General features: G+C 50.3%; 1 protein-coding gene across 2 annotated transcripts in view; it reads right to left on the reverse strand.

Moving 5' to 3' along the window:
- Positions 1–1039: 1039 nt before the first annotated feature.
- Positions 1040–19460, reverse strand: part of IL17B (interleukin 17B) — a 41149-nt gene continuing 22728 nt past the window's right edge. Inside the window, exons 1-3 of one of the 2 annotated variants that reach the window (XM_084779393.1) lie at positions 5500–5546; positions 3315–3604; positions 1040–1329 (exon numbers count right to left, since the gene is read on the reverse strand). In XM_084779393.1, the coding sequence (XP_084635519.1) occupies positions 1098–1329; positions 3315–3604; positions 5500–5520 (543 nt within the window). In that variant the 5' untranslated portion in view covers positions 5521–5546 and the 3' untranslated portion in view covers positions 1040–1097. Of the gene's footprint in view, positions 1330–3314; positions 3605–5499; positions 5547–19460 lie in introns of those variants that run through there. The other variant, XM_084779392.1, reaches the window with a different exon arrangement.

Here is a 19460-nt window from a genome sequence, read left to right on the forward strand (position 1 = left end):
CTCTAACTCTGCAGATAAGCGGCTAGATGAAAAAAAAAAAAACACCCCCCCAAAACAAAACAAAACAAAAAAACACCTATCTAGTTTGCCTTGAATCTCAAAGCCAGAGTTTCTTTTGGGAGGAGGTGGGGGGGGTACACATGTATATACATATATATGTGTATGTGATTTTAGGGTCATTTTCACAACCAGAGGTCCTTTGGGGAAGCTTAGGTCTATTCTGGAAAGAATCCTGGGGCTGAGAACAACCTTTCCAGCCTGTGACATGTGGCATGGATCAGCTCCACAGCATCTGGGAGAGGCTGAGCCCCAGCTTGCCTTTGCAGAGCCTGGAGCTAGCCTCTTGTAAGCAGGGTGTCCAGGTAACTTTGAGTTAGTTGGGTATCGTATTGGCTTACGACAACTATGCTTCATTTATGGAGCTGCTACATAGACTTAGGGAGGCCAACAGAAGTGCGCCGCCATCTTAAAATGATAGCAATGAGAGCAGTTTTTTGTTTGTTTGTTTGTTTGTTTGTTTTTGGTTTTTCGAGACAGGGTTTCTCTGTGTACCCTTGGCTGTCATGTCATGGACTCACTTTGTAGACCAGGCTGGCCTCGAACTCACAGCGATTCGCCTGCCTCTGCCTCCCGAGTGCTGGGATTAAAGGCCTGTGCCACCACGCCCAGCGAGAGCAGTATTTGTTTCCTGAGTAAAACGTGTAACCAAAACCATACGCACAGGGAAGGATGGCCTTGAATTTCCTGCCCCTACCCACATCCAGAGTACTAGGATTAGAGGTGTGCACCACCCTGTTGGGTCTATGTGGTGATAGAGGAGATGGAATCCAAGGCTTCATTTGTGATGGGAAGATAATCTTACTAACTGAGCTACGTACTCAGCCCAGCATTTTCTAATAGCCTGTTTCACTGATGGAGAGCTGAGTACTGGGAAACGCTCACACAGGCTGATCTGTGTCCCAGACACCGCCTAGTCATAAGGAGCAAGCCCAATGCCTTCCTTTACAAAGGACTACGTTTACTGTTGATCTGCCTTAAGGGTCACAGTGGGTGCAGGGAGGGAGGGGTTACATTGGCCAGCGGGTTAGGTTGGTGGCTCAGAAGATGCAGGTGCAACCTACAGCGATGGTTTCCATGACGACGCGCTGACGGCAGGGCCCAGGGCGCGGAGGTGGCGGACAGAGGCGGCGGCGCACGGGCACCTGGCTGAACACCGGCACGCTCACCATGCTGCGGTCCTCCTGCATGGTGAAGGGGTTCACGCAGCCCAGACATAGGCAACGCGCCTCGGGCAAGTCCGCAGGGATGCGGCTGGGGTCGTGGTTGATGCTGCAGGGAGCGAGGGAGAGAGCAGGAGGGAGAGAGCAGGGTGAGCACCACCAGGAACAACAAAGGGCTTGTCCATGCCAAACCCAAGGGGGTCCTGCGGGGTTAGGGTTAGGTCTAGTGGCCAGGGTGTGTTGTAATGAAGTCCATGTCCCAAAGAGACTCAGATCTGGGAGCTAGTCTCTGCTCCCTGGGTACTATGTCTCCAGCTTACTCCTTTCACCCAGTAAGATACCACAGAAAAACCTAAGTCTTCCGTCTTCCTTCTCTAACCCTATTTTTATATTGTGGGGAAATAATCTACAGAGGTAAAATGTGCCCGTAGGTGTACAGTCTACATTGCAAGAGGTGGGCCTGCGTTCTATTGCGCTACTGAGCCTCAGAGATCCAACAAGCTTTGGGGCGTTGTGGTTTCATTTGGATCTATTAGGTTTTTCTTTTGGTTTTCATTTTTGAAAAGATCTTGTTTTGTAGCTCAGGCTGACCTCCTTCTGCCTGCAGGCCTGTTGCCTCAGCCTTCCAGTGCTGGTGTTATACCATGTCCAGCCCAACTACTTGTTGACTTTTTAAATTCTGTTTGTGTGTGTGTGTGTGTGTGTGTGTGTGTGTGTGTGTGTGTGTGTTGTTTGCTGTTTGTTGGAGATCAGAGGAGACCTTGCAAGGAGCTACAGGGCAATTTTGGGGGGGTCTGTTCTCTCCTTCCCCATATGAATTCTGGGGATTTTGTTTTGTTTTGCTTTTTGAGACAGGGTTTTTCTGTGTAGCCTTGGCTGTCCTGGACTCGCTTTGTAGACCAGGCTAACCTCGAACTCACAGCAATCCACCTGCCTCTGCCTCCGGAGTTCTGGGATTAAAGCCCAGTTTGGGATTGCATTTTTATACCACGTTATATCCTTTCTGTCCTAGACTTTGGACACTCACTGGTGAGCAAAAACAGAAAGATCCTTCTGGGGGGCTGTCCGGAATGTACAAGTGTCTGCTCCTTCTCTTCTCTGTCTTGATTTCTTTCTTAGACAGGAGTGAGACATAAAAGAATTAGACTTAGGGACATCAATTGCCTCACTTTGCTTGGGAGCCTCTTGGAAGTGAATTTGAAATCTCCTGAACGAGCTACAGTTTTACAATCTGCATGACACACACCTGGGCACAGCCGTGTAGGAGGAAGCTGTGGCCTGAAGAATCCTTACTAACAACATTGTCACTTTCCAGAGGCTAGTCCATTCAAACCGGTAGCCACTGGCTACATGAGCTAACTTAAATTTGAGTCAACTTATACTAGTCTTTCGGTCTCATTTTAGCCACATTCCAATGGTTCAGTAGTCACCCGGCTACCACAGTGGACTTTATCACAGGAAGTTCTCCAGTCTTAGGGAACCTAAACAGCAGGGCTGGGGGCGCTCTGGGCTGAGTTAGAGAGTGAGCTAGCTATTTCTTTATTCTGTCTAATCCATGCACCTTGGGTTCCTTCTGCATGCCAACCTAGGAGGTCGAGATAGACACACAGACATGGCTTCAGCAACCCACCGCAGCAGAGAGATTCCCCAGGCCAAGGCGGGGCTGTGGACCCCAAGCATGAAGAAGCAGATGCAATGCCCCGTGATCTGGGCATTGATCCTAGGGGGTTTGACTGGGTGAACACAGGTGGTTCTGAGACCGACATTAAGAAGGTACCTTTTGTCTGGCATGAAAGAGATGTGAGCACAGCCAGCAAGTGTGGACCACAGTGTTGGACAAAGTGCTTTAGAAACACTTCAGTTGGGACCCGGAGGATAAAAAGACAGTGATGTGTATAATAGCCTATGAAGTTCATACCTCTGTTACTTCCGCGGACAGCTGGGGAAACTGAGGCCCAGCAACATGAACCCATTGACCAAAAGCCTTACAGTTGGTAAGAGGCAGAACTGGGGTTAGAACTCATCTGAATCCAAGGTCTTGAACAGCATCTGGGGGCAGTGGGAAGGGTGGCCTGCTGTGCCCAGCCCACCTACCTGTAGCCCCAAGGAGACAGGCTTCTCTTGTTGGACAGCCACAGCTGCAGGTTGACTTCGCATTTCCTCTTGGCAGGCTCAGAGCTGTTCCTCAGCTGGGCCACCATCTCTCCGAGGTTCCTCTCATACTCTTCCATGCGAGCGTAGGGCTTTACTCGAGACACCAGGTCCAGTGGCACCTGGTGAGGCCCAGGGGCCAAGGGGCCAGGCCTGCCTTGCCCCTTCCTTTTGCCTTTGGTGTTCCGGGACTGGCTTGGCCCCAGGAAGACAGAGATGGCAAGAAGGAGCAGCTGAGGAAGAAGAGGCTACTGGTCAAAGAGGCCAGAGCCAAGCCTCTCTGGGCTAAGGCCTAAGGTTAGGTGAGGGAGGAGAAAAGACACTGCCACAGTCACCTTGTTTATGGACACTTGCTTTGTGTTGGGCACTGTGGATACCACACACACACACACACACACACACACACACACACACACACACACAGAGTGCCATCTTGAAGTCCTTAAAATAGGGTATCTCCTAAAAATCCTCCTACTTACGCAATCTGCAGATCATAGCTGCCTCCCAGGACAGCACCACCATCTCCTAACCAGCTTTCCCAAGCCTGTCCTGTTTCTTCTAGTCAGTTCACTACATCAAGGCCAATGGCAGCCATTGAAAAGCGCATCTGACAATATCGCCTTCTTCCTTCATGTCCTTCCTGAGGCCCTAGGGGTGCCATGGGGGGCGGGGCGGGGTGTCTCCTGGGCCCCTCCTTTGCTCCTCTGCTTGTGTTCATCACGCTCCTTGCTGTGGGAGGGTTTTGCACAGGCCTCTGCCTGCGCAGTTCTGTCTTTTCCTTTTACTTTCTGAACACCTTGCCCAGCTGTGGGCTCTGGCTCACCGCCTCAGCAACACTACTGGACATCTTGGAGTTGCCGTAACCCATACGTCCCTCACACATGGCCAGTTGTGCTTGGGTGTGCGGTTCTTTGATAGCTACCCTACCCCCACCCCCGCCCCCATCCCCACCCCCAAGGCACAGACTCCCTGAGAGCCCTGAGCTCCTCTCCACACATCTTATGCCTCATGTCTGTATGTGCATGGTGTTCTGTCAGGCCTCATAAAACACATACAGAGTGAACGGCTTCCCCCGCCCACCCGCCCTGAAACCCAGTTGTGATAACTGTAGAGGTAGAGCAGAGGGTAGGAGGAGTGACAAGCACAGGGGTGGCTGCAAGGTGGCTGGGCCCAGCTTTTCTAGAGACTCATCCAATGGAAGGAGGAGGAGGAGGAGTCGTGAGCAGAAGAAGCCTAAAGTCTTCCAGGAATGTGGAAAAGGGAAAGGAACTTCAGGCCGCTTATAGACTGTGCTGAAAGGAAATGAGTTGAAACAAGAGTGGGCGAGAAGAAGGAACACCACATGAAGTTGGCGCGTGGTTCCTGTCAGGGTTCCTCCTCCTCTTCCTCCTCCTCCTCCTCCTCTTCCTCTGCAGCAGCAGCAGCAGACAATCTGTCTTTCCCCTGTTCCCGTTCAGGTTTTCTCACTACTTTACTGAGTCTTACCAGACTCTATGCCTTCCCTGGACGTCTCGGCCCACAGGGACCCGGCCTGATTTGTGATCCAGGCTACCCAGCAAGGCTTGACCTTTAGAAACACGTTCCAGCACAGCCCCTCTTGGCAAAGCCACTTGCTGGCATAAGAGCTGCAGCAGTGAATCGGGTTGCTAAATTCTTCCTTTTGGTCCTCCATTCTGCTGCAGAAATATTTCCCTCCCTATGCGCTTTCTCAGCTGAGCGTCTCACATACTCCTCAACTCACCTTGCAGGGGAAACGTTAAGACCAGAATCAACATCCCCACCCCAACTTTGCAGACTAGGAACAAAGACAGAAGGACTTGCTTACTATATGCGTTCTGCCCAGATCCCAGAAGCCAGGCTTGGAAAAACCCAAGTGCCTGAGTCTATCCACATCTCCCTTACATGCTTCTACCTGAAAGAGCTTCAGTGTGCCCAGGCTGTACCCAGAGCTGGAGCCCCAGCCTTGGGCCAATGACTGCAGCCTAAGACCAGGCTCTGTTCCTCTCTAGGCCTGAAGGAGACGACAGAGCTGGTCCCTGCAGAGTCCAAGCCAAACACAGGCAGCCATTAATCACTGGGAAAGAACGGCTACAGAGAAGGTGGAGGAGGGATAGGGAGCACCACGTACCAGGCTGTGTGGCCAGTCCATCCCACCAAGCCAGGCGGCAGGCCTGCAGCTGCCACCCGACAGGAACCCCAGAGGCCCGCAGAGAGAGAATGGCAGCAACAGGATGGACTGAGGCAATTATAGCTCCACAGGGGGCTGCCGGAGGGTGTGGGTGGGTGGGCTCACTGTCAGCTGGGAGCCTCGGGCCCCCAGCTGGCTGTGCCTTAGCATAGTGGCAGGCGGTGAGGGGTGTGGGGGCAGGCCAGGAGCCAGGCTGAGGTGCCCAGAGGCTGTTGACCAAAGGACAATGCCCTGTGTGTCTGGTGGGGCCCTGGCTGATGGCACCTCTGCCTGTGGCCTGCGGCCGGCTGACCAGCCAGCACCCACAGCGCCGGCTAAGACAATCAGCTTCGTTTGCTTTGGGGATGGCAAGGGGGTGAGGGTGGAGGAGGGAGGAGGAGGGATGGGCTGCTGGTCAGTCAGGAGAGAAAAATGTACTGAGACCATGTTGGCACAGAGCCAGATAGCACCCTTTTCCAGAGAAACAGATTCAGTCACTCCAGCCAGCCTCAGGTAAGCTCAGTTGGTCACCGTCCAGTTCACAGACAGGGAAACTGAGGTCTGAACAAGAAGGGGATTTACCCAGTATTCCACAGTGAATCGGCAGTGTCAGAGCTGTGCTTTGGGCCTGATTCCTACCCAGAACTCAACACACTGCCCCACACTGTTTGTGTTGGGATATTTTCTGCACAGCTCTAGCCCTCTCCGAACGAACATGCTTCTGAGTCTGTGTGCTCCACCCAGGCCAAGGTGCAGATGTCTTAAAAACTTCATGGCCAACTGTTATGGCCTTCATGGAATAACATTTGACACCTTCCGTGACAGAGCTCCACGTTGGGGGCCTGCCCCCTGGGTGACTGCTTATGACCTTCCTTCCTTCTCTCTCAGCCTCAGCTGCGTTCTCTATGTAATGGGAGTCACACCCTGGGAATAGCGGCCCCGCTGACTCCTACTTAAAAGCCTAAGTCTGTTTCCACATCTCTTGATGTAGCCACAAAGAAAAAAGGAATAAAACATGGTCATAGCTGACGATGCTTGGCACAGAGTAAGCGCTCAATAAACACATTACTGCTTATTATAAAATGATGCTCAAGAATCATTATTGTTTCTTATGATAAACAACAGCTGCCTTGCTATCAGGGCTCATGTGCCCTGACAGCTCTCCTTTTTGTACCCCTCAAATCCATGCTTCTGGTTGAGATGCTATGTGCAGCTTTCTTAAAGCAAGCCCCAGCTTCATGAGTTCAAGTGACCCCAGGGTCCATGGAGCCCCAACCCTACACAGACTTTCCCCTGGGGGAACAGGCCAACCAAATGAGAGCAGGCAGCAAATACACTCGCTGGGAGGTGGGGGAGGTGGGGGTAGGGGGAGGTGGGGCAGAGGAGGAGTGACCAGGCAAGCTCCTCAGCCTTGTCTTTCTGAGGGCCAGTCTTGGCCACTTACAAGAACTGGTAAGAGGAGGAGGGCAGGGCGAGAGGCTCCTGAATGTCACAAGATTAATCTGTGTGGGGCAGGTTTCCACAGCATAACTGAGAAGCTGGCTGGGCCATGAGCTCCTCGAGAGATACCACCATATTTGGTCAAATACTAGACAGGGCTCTGTTTTGTCCTTGGAAACTCCAGAGGGCGGGAGACTCTGAAAATACCTCCGTGGGCAACAAGCCCCCACCCCCAGGCCTGGCTCTCCCAGCCCCTCTTTGAACAAATGAAAAAACCCAGCTGAGGAGTGAATGAGGGCAGCTTGGCTAATTGTTCGCTTTCTTCTGCCACTACAGCGGGATCCATAAAGAAGTGAAGAAATTCAAAAGTATGTCCTGGAATATGGCGGTCCCTCTGCTTTTCAGAAGCCCAGAAATATCCATCCCCTTACTCGCTAGAACATGCACCCTTCCTAATGATCCTTAAGGATGAAACAGCTGCCTAGTACCCAGCTACAGGGTGTGCCAGCAGAGATTCCAAAATAACAGAGCCTGGTGGTACAGCCTGAGATGGCATCGCTTGGGAAGTAGAGGCAAAAGGATCAGGAGTTCAAGACCATCTCCAGCTGTATACATCAAGTTCAAGGCCAGCCCGGGATAGAAGAACTCAGTCTCAAAACATAACAAGAGGAAAGGCATTGATTTATCTCCAGTGTTTTAGTCCAGAGATGTAGACACAGGAAACCCAGGAACCTTCATTTTAATACGAACCCAGTCTGGAAGCAACAGAGGTCCTTACCACTCCCCCATCAAGTGTTGAAGTGCAGGGAAGGTGTGCTTTACCCAGGTTCACAAGGGCTTTCCCAGGCTCACACGGCACCTGTGCTGGAGCTGCAAGCAGGACCAGCCCCCTGGTTCTGTTCACTGATCCTCTCGCAGTGCTCATAAGTGGCAGACAGGCTTGGGCCAGGCTGGGCCTCCTTGCTGGGCCTGAGAGGTCGGATCACTCACAATGGGCCTCAGGGATGGCAGAGGGGCCATCACTAATTTCCCCATTCCTGGGCTGTACCAGTAAGAAGCCTCCTCCTCTGTGCTGTGCCTTTGACACACCACAGAAGGCTCACCCTCCTTGAGTGTGGACATGTGGACAGTCTCAGAGGTCAGTGCCAGGGCCAAGAAGAAGGTAAAGATATCAGGTCTTCAGAGGCCCCTCCTGCCTCGTATATGAGGATGGTTCTTGGGTCTTTATGGATAAGGGTTAGCACATGTGAAGAAAGGCATAGCAGATGGAGGGATGGGCAGCCGGCAGTAGCAGTGATCCGGCATTCCCTGAACCTTCTATTGCAGAGAGCCTCACTGCACCCACCACTAGATGGCACCAACAGAAAGCCAGACAGCTCTGAAGAGCACCATGGCCCATTCCTTCCTCCCCAGGAAGATTCTAAGGCAGGATTAGAGCTCCAGTGGGCAGACAAGGCCTGTGCCTGCCCCTGGCTTCCAATAACAATGTAGTTAAGGACCCAGTGCTAACGACACCTTCCATTTCATAGTAGGCATGGCCAGCCATCCTGTGGAGGGATGTGACTGAGAGTTTCTATCTGATGACCCCAAATACCCACTTCTCTTTGAACACCTACTATACACTATACACTAGGCCTTTAGTACATGAAACCTGGTACCATAGTCTCAGAAAAGAGCAAGTAGAGGCTGAGGAGGTAGCTCAGATGATAAGATGTTAGCCACATAAGCATGAGAGCTTTGTTTCAACCACCAGACCCTAAGTAAAAAAGCCAGGAGTGCTGGTGTGTACTGTAACCCCAGTGTTGGGGAGGTAGAAACTGGCAAATCCCTAGAGATTGCTGGCCAGTCAGCCTAGCCTACTTGGCAAGACCAATGGGAGACCCTGTCTCAAAAAACAAGATAGAGTGCTGGAGAGATGGCTCAGGGGTTAAGAGCACTGGCTGCTCTTCCAAAGGTCCTGAGTTCAATTCCCAGCAACCATATGGTGGCTCACAACCATCTCTAATGAGATCTGGTGCCCTCTTCTACATGTAGGCATACATGCAGGCAGAATACTGGATACATAATAAATTTAAAACAAACAAGATGGAAACTAGGTGTGATGGTGTACACCCTTAATCCCAGCACTCAGGAGTCAGAAGCAGGCTGATCAGAGTTCGAGGCCAGCCTGGTCTACACAGATGGAGCTCCAGGACAGCCAGGGCCACACAGAGAAACCCTGAGGGATGACATCTGAGGTTGTCCTCTGACCTCCCAAATGAAGTGTGTGGTTGAAACCTATCCTTGGAACTCAAGAGTGAGCGATCAGAGCTATGGGGACGCAGAGGAGCCCGCCCACCCTCCAGTGTGGTTCAAAGCCAGCCACAGGCTGATGGGTACTAGTCACAGTCCTGTCTTCCTCACCATAGCTGTGTGACTTTGGGAAAGGGGCTGGTTTATCTGAGCCTTTGTTTCCCCTGTACAATAGAGGTAATACTGGGCATGGAGCTCGCTTGCACAGCTTGCACAAAGCCCTGGGTTCAATTTCTGGCACTGAATAAAGGAGGTGTGGTGGCTAATGCCTGTCACCCCAGCACTCAGAAAGCAGAGGCAGGAGAATTAGAACGTTAAGGTTATTCTTGGCTATGTAGTAAAATTGAGATCAGCCTAGGCTACAAGAGACCCTGTCTCAAAATAGCAACAGCTTGAATGGCAATATTAAAGTCCTTTGGGCAATGCCTGGCAAATGTGAGTGTCCAACTAATGATAGCAGGAATTGGAATTGCTATTAGTATAAAAGGAGTTTTAACTTGGGCTTTTGCGGGGATGCTTTTAGAGTTTTCCTAAGTAGAAATTTAGCATTATCAAATGAATGGGGATGGGGCTTCTTTATTCAATGTGCCTACCCTGGAGCTTCAGCCGGGCCAGGAGGCTTTGGTGGATGTGAGCCCAGACCCTGGTCAAGGGGATCCAGTTAGAGGCAGCAAGAGACTCACAGGCTCTTTTGCTGGCAACCCTCCACCCCAGCGCATCCCTCCAAGAGGTCCTGCCTCCTTCGCCCTGCTGCTCCCCCCCACCCCCCTGTGCCCTTGGGTAAGAACCCTTCTTACAAGCCCTTATTTGCACAAAAGCCTCACTGCTCACTGCAGAGTCCCAGCCAACAGGGTCTATTTTAAGCTCCAGAGACAGAAACATTGTTGGTGGGAATAGCCCTAGCCAGCAAGCTCCCAGTTCTCAAAAAAGGGAATGGCGGGGTGAATGGGACGTGTAGAAGGACAGCCATGTCAGCAGGGCCCCTGGGCTTAGGCCAGATACTAGCATCTGCACCCTCAAAGGACAGAGGTCAAGCAAGTGTGAGTTGGAGGCAGCTCCCTGGTGACCAACCTTGAGATGCCTGTCGGGCAGTGTCCAGCCATGAGAACACCAAGGCCACGCTTCTAGGCTGCAGAGTGGCCGTTTGCTCCACTTTGGGTCTTGTTAGCACTCACCACCCGAAGACACCCTCCTGGGCAGGGACCCCTTGCCAGCTATTCCAGTATAGGGTCTCTGCTGGTGACCTCCCTGTCTTCCAGAGGCATCCTTCTCCCAGGACACGCATTCCACCTTTGATGTAACAGGCACTTCATATTTGGTCTCTTTGGGCTGTTTCAGTTGTAACCTCCGTTTCTTGTGCACGTTCATGGGTGTGTTTCTGCTCGTTGGTTTTTTGTGAAGACTAATGCTTAGACATAGACTTTTTCAACCAAAGTAATCTGAACCCCAATCCGAGGCATGCAGCAGCTGGGCTACTTGGGGTTACCTGGGGCAGGTACCCCCTCCTCCGTCAGAGGAGAGAGAATGATGAAAGTGAAGTCATGTGAGTGACACATCTGTTAACTGTGCCGTGAATGGCCGAGCTGCCGTTTGCTTGCCCATAATATTCTTAGCTCTGTCCACTCAGGTAGCATAGCATAATTCTAGTCAGTTCAGTTCTAAAAAACCTTCTAAGTCCCAGAGAGACAAGGCCCCCCCCCTCAAAGAGAAAAAACAACCCTAGGGGAGATGGGTGCCCCATGTGTTTCAGCAAAAAGCCTAGCTGGGGCACCGTGTGTAAGACAAGTGGGAGCTCAGGCTTTCCAAGCTTGAAACTCCCAGCATGGAGAAATTCTCTGATCTTCTGTACTGGCCTCAGAGCCCCAAAAGCACGGTCCTCCTGCCTGGACTAGCTCAGGTCCCGGGGCAGGAAGGAGCAGGATATAAACAGCTTGTCTGCAGAGCACAGGCACTGGGCCCCCTGCTCACCCGCCCATCTGTGCCTCAGACCCAGGGGATGTTTATAATCTGTTAGAGTCTCCAGGACTCTGACACCCATCTCCCAAGCCACCACTCCCGCCCCCCTCCTTCCTGCGTGGCTCTGTGTCTCTTTGGGGTAGGAGGCCCCACTGCCCAGGAAAAAAAAAAGAACAGCCACAGAGCCCAGGCCTCAGTGGAGGAACTCGCCAGGTTAGCTAGGAGAAGGGATGGGCCAGCTGGTGTCTCTGGCCAGCTTATAAGGAGTCTTGGAGTGAGGTGGGCTAAGGTGGAGAGCCATGTCTTATGTATGTCAGATTTAACACTAGACTCTAGCTGGGGAGACTGGCAGGGAGCTGTTTTGTTTGGGGGGTGGCTCTCTGGTGTGGACCTGGGGGCAGATGGCCTTGAGGATAGTGTCGGTGCTTTTCTGTGGTTCTGGAGTACTTATTCACCTGCCCTGGAGTGCCTGGGGCCAGGTTGATGATGTAGATTTGCTCACATTCCCCCCAAGGGCAACTTACAGCCCAGCACTTGGGAAGCAGGGAACAACTCTAAGTGCACTCACTCACCCTATGGCAAGGAGCCTTGGTTGCCATAGCCAGGACCTCTGTCCCTATCCTACTGACCTCCAGAAAGTTCATAGGTACTTTAAGGCTACAGTGACTCACAATCCAGCCTCCCTAGTGAGCTTGTCTGTGTTGTTTGGGGGAAATAGTGATGGCTGTTATTTCTAGTTAGCGAGCAGTGTCCTTACTAAGCGACTGCAATGTGCCCGACCTTGTTCTAGGCACTGGGGACAGCATGGAACACTTAAACTGGATCCTAAACTTGTGCTCCAGTGGACAGTGACAATGCCCCTGCCTCAGGAGCAGCAAGTCTGCTCAGTCTTCTGCATCTCCCATATCTATGGCAACTGCTGCATCTTCTGAGAAGCCTGTGACCCCGGGCTCAACTCATATGGAGAAAAGTGCTCTCCCTAGAATATGAAGTCTTGCCAAATTTCCATGGGAGGGCAGTTCTCTAGACATCACAAGCAAAGAAGAGCCAGCCTGTGTGACGCTAGCCACTTCTTGAGCCTGGCTCTCAGGAGAGAAGCCCTGTCATCGCTCTGATGTTAGAAGGAGCTTCACGGACCCTAGCTCTGGCATGAACAAGATGTCCTACCCAGGTCCACCACAGAGGCAGGTAACCACTGCCTGGTGGTAAGAGTGATATTCCTCACTCACAGGCAGGCAGCACTCTGCAGTTTAAAGGCAGTCATTCCTGTGACTTCATTTCCCCAGTACAGGAAGCGAACTCACTATAAACGCAACAAAAGAAGCAAGAAGGAAGAGAAGAAACATGCCCGTGGCCATATAGTGAGGGAAAGAGAGGCAGAGCTCCGGATGAATGCTGGGTCTGCACCGTCCCTAGTCTTTGTTCTGGTTTAGAGAAAGGTAAGGGACACCAGGCTGGCTGAAATCAGAGGTGGGGGTGACCCAACATCAGATGGCTTCAATCTGAGGGCCAGAGGTGGGATGATTTCAAACTATGTCCACAGCTGCCTGAAGGGAGAGGCAGAGGGCTCCGTGCCCGAGTGCAAGGACACTGAGTCAGCCCTGTAGAGATGCAGGGGTCAGGCTGACCGGCTCTGTCTTCCCAGTGTGCTCTCCCAGAGACAGCCTGACTTGTCTGTTACACATGGCTCTGCTCAGAGGACTTTCTCTTCCATACTAGTATCCCCTTCCTTCCCACCCCCTACCCCCCATTATCTCAGCACCCTCGAGCTACGTCTGGCTGGGTATTCCAGAACCACATGTCTTCTTAAGGAAATTGTACATCTTCCCTTCAGCTCTCAAGCTCCATGGGACCATCAAAGGACATTTTTCCGACTCTCCTATCAAATGTCCTTCGTGTCTGAACCTTTCAAAGCTAATGCCTCTGTCTGTGCCAAGCAGTCACGGTCAGGATAAGCCTAGTTGTGCTGCAACAACTAGCAGCCCCCAAATCTAAGAGAGTTGGTGCCTCCAAGGTGTCCTCATCGCTTATGCCACATGACCCATACAGGTTACAGAGCCCCTTTCAACAGAAGCATTCAGAGATACAGAGATGGAAACTTCCACATCGGACTCATGACCATAATTAGGCTTAGAGATTTCTAGACAACCGATCTATGAGGCCAAGGATAGGTTTCAACTACACACTTCATTTGGGAAAAAAATTTATCTCTCTCTCTCTTTTTAAAAAATGCAACACAATGGGTGGCAGCAGCATACGCTTTTAGTCTCAGCACTTGGGATGCAGAAGCAGGCAGATTTCTGTGAGTTCAAGGCCAGCGTGGTCTACAAATCGAGTCCAGGACAGCTAGGGCTACACAGAGAACCCTTGTCTCAAAAACCCAAAAATAAATAAATAAGATAAATAAAAAATTGCCATCAGGGACTCATACCCAGGGTCTAGCATATGACAGGTGAATGCTCTACCACAGGGCTGTACACCCAGCCTTCCTTTTTTTCTCTTTGTACTTTCTCATCTGTAAAATGGGGGCGGTGAGGAAATACCCACCTCCCTACTTTGCTGGGAGTTGAGCTGGCGGGATGGAGGTGTTAGTACAAGAGTCTGGTTCACAGAGCTTTCTGTCAGCTCTCATGACAGGAGTACAGGGCTACCCTGGTTTAACATGTGGCCATCTCTCCACAGAACAGCCCTGGCTCTTCCCCACTGTTGTCCTATTTCATCCCTGTCCATTCTTTTCCCATCAGTTCCTGTCCCATTTGTTTGTTTGTTTGTTTCATTTCCTCTCACTGGAGGGGAATTGGGGACTGAAGACTGAGGCAAAGAAAGGTGTGCCTGTGTGTCTTCCCCACCCCTACTGGACGTATGCAGCAGCTCAAGTTCACTACCAAATTCTGTGGTGTCAAGAGAAGGGAAATGGAATTTGGAAAAGAATCCCCGCTTGAGATGAGACATAGTGGTAAACACAGAAGTCAACTAGCCTTTGCTGGAGCTGGAAGAAGCTTTGAGAACAACACTCCTCGACTATTATCTTTCCCCCTTGACTCTTATTTTTCCCAAGGATGGGAAAACAAATGTTCAGTGAGGGAAAGAGACTGGTGCTGTGACACACAGAGCTCAGTGTCAGAATTGGGACCAGAGCCCACTTCCTTTACTCTAAAGCTTGGGACTTTCCATGTAGCACCTAAGGGGACAGCATGCTTCACCATCAAGATAGAGGGGGAGGGGACCACCTCGGAGTTATGGCATGTCCTCTGTTCACAGGGCTGTACTCCAGCGGAGTTGAAAAGCTAAGAGCCTTATAAACATTACCTTATTAAGGCTTCTTGGAAACCCAAGGTCACAGCTCCTCTGGGTCCTGGGACACCAGCTGAATGTCCAGCGCGAACAGGCAGAGGACAATGTTAAATTTTTCTCTTGGGTTAGCAAACCTGGCTTCTAATTATAGGATTTGTTTAACAGTCCTGAGTGGTTTATGAAGGAAGGCTTGGAGTCACCAGCAGTCCGAAAGGCAGACTGAGGAGTATCAAATGGAAAGACTGGGCAGGGTGGGCGTGTCTGTAGGGAGGGGAGCTCTCGCAGCATGGCAGAGGATGGGCAAGCACAGTCCATGGGCAAGCCAGGCAGGAGGGGGCGTAACCTACTAGGCAGGCTGCTCTCAATTGAAAACCATGCCTCCCAAGTACCCTCTGTTAGCATAACCTCTGTCCGGAGGGGGCGGGGGGAGGGTAGGGGGGATGGGCAGAGCTGTCCTGGTACCACCTCCATCTATCACCATGGTCCAACTTTTTGCCCACAGACACAGGGAGTGAATACTGATAGGGAGGGAGGGGAGCCAGAACCATCCCCCACATGCCAAACCATCCACTGTATTGTCACACCCCCCCCTCCTCCTCATTCAGGACCGCATTGCTCAGTCTACGACCTCACCACTTAGACACCCTGCAAATCCTTAATGTCTCAAGTCTCCCAAACCCCACAACACTTCCACCCGAGAGTTAGCATCCACAAGCGTATTTGCTTTTCAGGAGGATTTCTCTGGGGGCTGGAGAGATGGCTCAGCGGTTAAGAGCACTGTCTGTTCTTCCAGAGGTCCTGAGTTCAATTCCCAGCAACCACATGGTGGCTCACAATCATCTATAATGAGATCTGGTGTCCTCTCCTGGCGTGCAGGCACACATTAAATAAATAAATAAATATTTAAACCCTTTCCTTTAAAAAAAAAAGTCTTTGTGCTGATTGGTAGTGACACATTCCCTTAATTCTAACACTCAGGAGGCAGAGGCAGGCAGATCTCTGTGAGTTTGAACCCAGCCTGTTCTACAAAGAGAGTGCAGGACAGTCAGAGCTACCTGTCTCAAAAAACCCTGTCTCAAAAAACAAAACAAAACAAAACAAAAAACAAAACAGGAAGGAAGGAAGGAAGAAAACAAAGACCAAGTAAATAAATAAAAATCTTACTGGGCATGGTGGCACATGTCTTTAATCCCAGCACTCATGAGGCAGAGGCAAGCAGATCTCTGTGAGTGCAAGGTCAGCCTGGTCTAGAGAGCAAGTCCAGGACAGCCAAGTCTACATACACAGAGAAGCCCTTTCTCAAACACAAAAACAAGCAAACAAACAAAAAATAAAATCTGTGTAAGGTATGAATAAAGATCAGAAGGAACGGCTCAACTGGTAAGGATCTATTTGTTACCAAGCCTGACAACCTAAGTCCAATCCTTTGGACCCACATAATGGAAGGAAAAAACCTCCCACCCACTGGGCAAACATCTTGCCACTGAGCTACATTCCCAAACAAGATTCTGTTTTCTGTCTGTTTGTTTGTTTATTGACAAAGTCTCCCAGCTTGCCTGAAACTCATGATCCTTTTGCCTCATCCTCTCAAGTGCTGAAATTGCGCGCGCGCGCACACACACACACACACACACACACACACACACACAGAGAGAGAGAGAGAGAGAGAGAGAGAGAGAGAGAGAGAGAGAAAGAGAGAGAGAGATTTTAAAATAATTTTTTACATATACATTTATATTATTACACGTATATAAAATAAACTGCATACAGCAAGAAGAACCACAAAACAATCAGGAATTATATTAGAGAGAGAGATTTAAAAAAAAAAAGCCTTTCTTGCCCTGTTCTAAATCCTTGCAAACTGTTTCCCAGAAGTTTCCCAGACTTCTCAGTAGGAACTGAGTTCTTGGTGTACCCTGGTGTCCCGCTGGCTTGCCTTCTCTAAGAGACAGTGACAATCCTTAAAAGCAGGCTTAGTCTCTGAAGCACCTAACTGGTCCATTATGAAGTATAGACAGGAGTGACTGTCCCAATAAAGGCATGAACAAAGGCACGAGTGCATTAACCCCGCCCCCTTCTGAAATCCTGCATGCCTCACAAGACCTCTCCTGTCACGTAGCGCTGCGTTCTGTACAGTGCAGTTGTTCATGACTGCATGGGCCGGTGACATTGCTCCTCCTCCCCCAACCCGTCCCTCTTTCATTTGCCAGAAGGCATTCTCAGAGAACAAGACAGACACACCTAAAGCCGCATCAAATCCAAAGGCTTCAGTCACAGGGCCAGTGATGTCCCTCTCGTTTTTGTTTCTTGTTCTGTTTTGTGTTTCATGTTTTGTTTTGTTTGTTTGTTTGTTTGTTTTGAGACAGGGTTTCTCTGCGTAGCCTTGGATGTTCTGGACCCCCTTTGTAGACCAGGCTGACCTCGAACTCACAGTGATCCACCGGCCCCCACTCCCCACCCCCACCCCACCCCTCCACCCCACCCCCGCCCAGTGCTGGGATTACAGGCATGCACCACCACGTCCGCCTCAGTGTCCCTCCTGTTTAGAAACCTGGAAGAAACGCATTTTCATCCTTCTCCAAAAGAGAATCTTGGTAAATACCATGTAGCAGAAATGATCTGACTTCCCTATCTCGCCACCTGGTATCCAGCCCAGTGCTCTACACAAGCAATACTCTGGCATTTTTGTTTGAGAGAAGAAAGCAGCCAAAATTATCTGCAGCCCTCAGCAACCAAACACACTATTCAGGAGAGCAGAGGCAGGAAGAGAGATGCCTCCACACCCTTCTCAGAGCCCGGCCCACATGGGCCTTTGTCACAAATTGGGTGTCATGGTCCTAGCCACCCAGAGCAAGGCAGTGGCCAAACAGATGGAAAGTGTGGCTTCCTGACTCAGATCCCTTCTCAGCCATTTATAATGCATTCAAGAAGAGTGTGGAGTTTGGGGTGCACGTTCATTCAATTTCCTGGGCACAAGGTAAGTGCTGGTGGCAGGAACTATCATGGATGAGAGACTATTTTTTGAAGTAATCCTGAGCTAAAAATAATGATAAAGTGGGGTTGGAGAGATGACTCAGTTACCTAAGAGCACTTCCTGCTGTGGTAGAGGACTTGGGTTTGGTTCCCACCACGCACATGATTGAGGACTCACAAACACCTGTAACTCCTGTTCCAGGGGAATCTGATGCCCTCTTCTGTCCTCTGTGGGTACTGCATATACATGGTACACATACATATGTGTAGGCAAAACACTCAATCACATACAATAAGGCAAATAAGCCTTAAAAATAAATAAATAACAGAACCACCAGGTAGTGGTGGTGCACGCCTTTAATCCCAGCACTTGAGAGGCAGAGGCAGGCGTATCGCTGTGAGTTCGAGGCCAGCCTGGTCTACAAAGCAAGTCCAGGACTGCCAAGGATAACACAGAGAAACCTTGTCCCCAAAAACCTAAATAAATAAATAAGTAAAATAGCAGAGCCAAAAAATTGTGTATGATAGCCTTGTGTAAAGAATTTACAGTTAGTTCTCAGAATGTAGAATTAGAGTCTAGTCTAAAGTATGTGACAGTTCTGAGGACCACAGCATCTTGAGTGAATTGTGTGCAATGGAGCTTCCCATCCAGTAGTGTTGTGCAAGAGACTTTCCTTGGGGAGAAGCAACACACACACACACACACACACACACACACACACACACAAACACACACACACACACACACACACCTACTCATCCCAGAAAGCATAACTCATGACTGACCAAAGTAATGATTGCACCAAAGTCCATCTTGGTAGAGCAGTGGGCCTTTGTAAGGGTTGTTCGCAGGGGGATGGGTGAGGGGTTATGGTCAGGAGCAGGGGTGAGTCAAAAGCAGCTACATGACTGGAAAGCTCAGCACAACATGGAGGATGACCCTCACAAGCTGCAACCCTGGAACTTTGTACAAGCTACTGGCTGCTTCACAGGTCCGAGAGAGCTCTCTGCGATGTGGCTCCTCAGGATCTCCTTCCCTTGCAGCTGCTTACTTCTTCTCAATAGGGGCCTACTCCTCTGGATAGGGGCCTTAGAGAATCTTCTAAGACTTTCCCATTGGCCACACACACACACACACACACACACACACACACACACACACACTTATGCAGACCATTTGTCTATCTCAGGAATCTTAAGTCTCAAACCTCCTTCCCCCTTCAGCCCCCTCTCAGAGGGAATGTTTCAACTCTGAGGAAACTGTTACCCAAGAAGTAAGTCTGCCTTTAATCCCAGCATTTGGGAGACAGAGGCAGGTGGATATTTGTGAGTTCGAGACCAGCCTGTTCTACAAAGAAAGTCCAGGACAGCCAAGGCTACACAGAGAAATCCTGTCTCTAAAAACCAAAGCAGAAGAAGGAGGAGGAGGAGGAGGAAGAGGAGGAGGAGAAGAAAGTCTGATTAGCGATGGCTATCAATTGTCAATCATAGGACTTTAACCCTCCTCCACCTCTTAGTTCCTGAGACTAGGGAAGTCTCTAGTACCCCAGACTTATGTCCTCAATGATGTGAAGCTTGTTACTGTAGAATGATGGGATGGAAGAACGGTGTGGTAGGTTAATGGTATCAGGTTTAGGTTGAAGGGTCTTTGTAGCATCGTTTCCAACCTCTTCAAACTAAAATCTAAACTGAAAACTACCTCACCGAGACTTTCTGGAGGAAGGTAACCGTTAGAGCTGTTGAAAGCACCATGGTCATGTATGTAGCAATATCCCATCACTCATGTGCAGGGTTGAGCTGTACACCTTCCTTGAATTAATAAGTTGAAGTCCTAGTCCTCAACACCTCAGGATTTGGCACTGAGATGTGTCCAGACTCTTTCTACCTTGAATTCCCTACCATGACAGACCATGCTTTGAGCTATGAACCAGAGTAAAGTCACTCTCCCTTGGGTTGGTCTTGGTGGC

This window comes from Acomys minous (assembly GCF_964271855.1).
Source record: "Acomys minous genome assembly, chromosome: 4".
In the NCBI taxonomy this organism is placed as follows: domain Eukaryota; kingdom Metazoa; phylum Chordata; class Mammalia; order Rodentia; family Muridae; genus Acomys; species Acomys minous.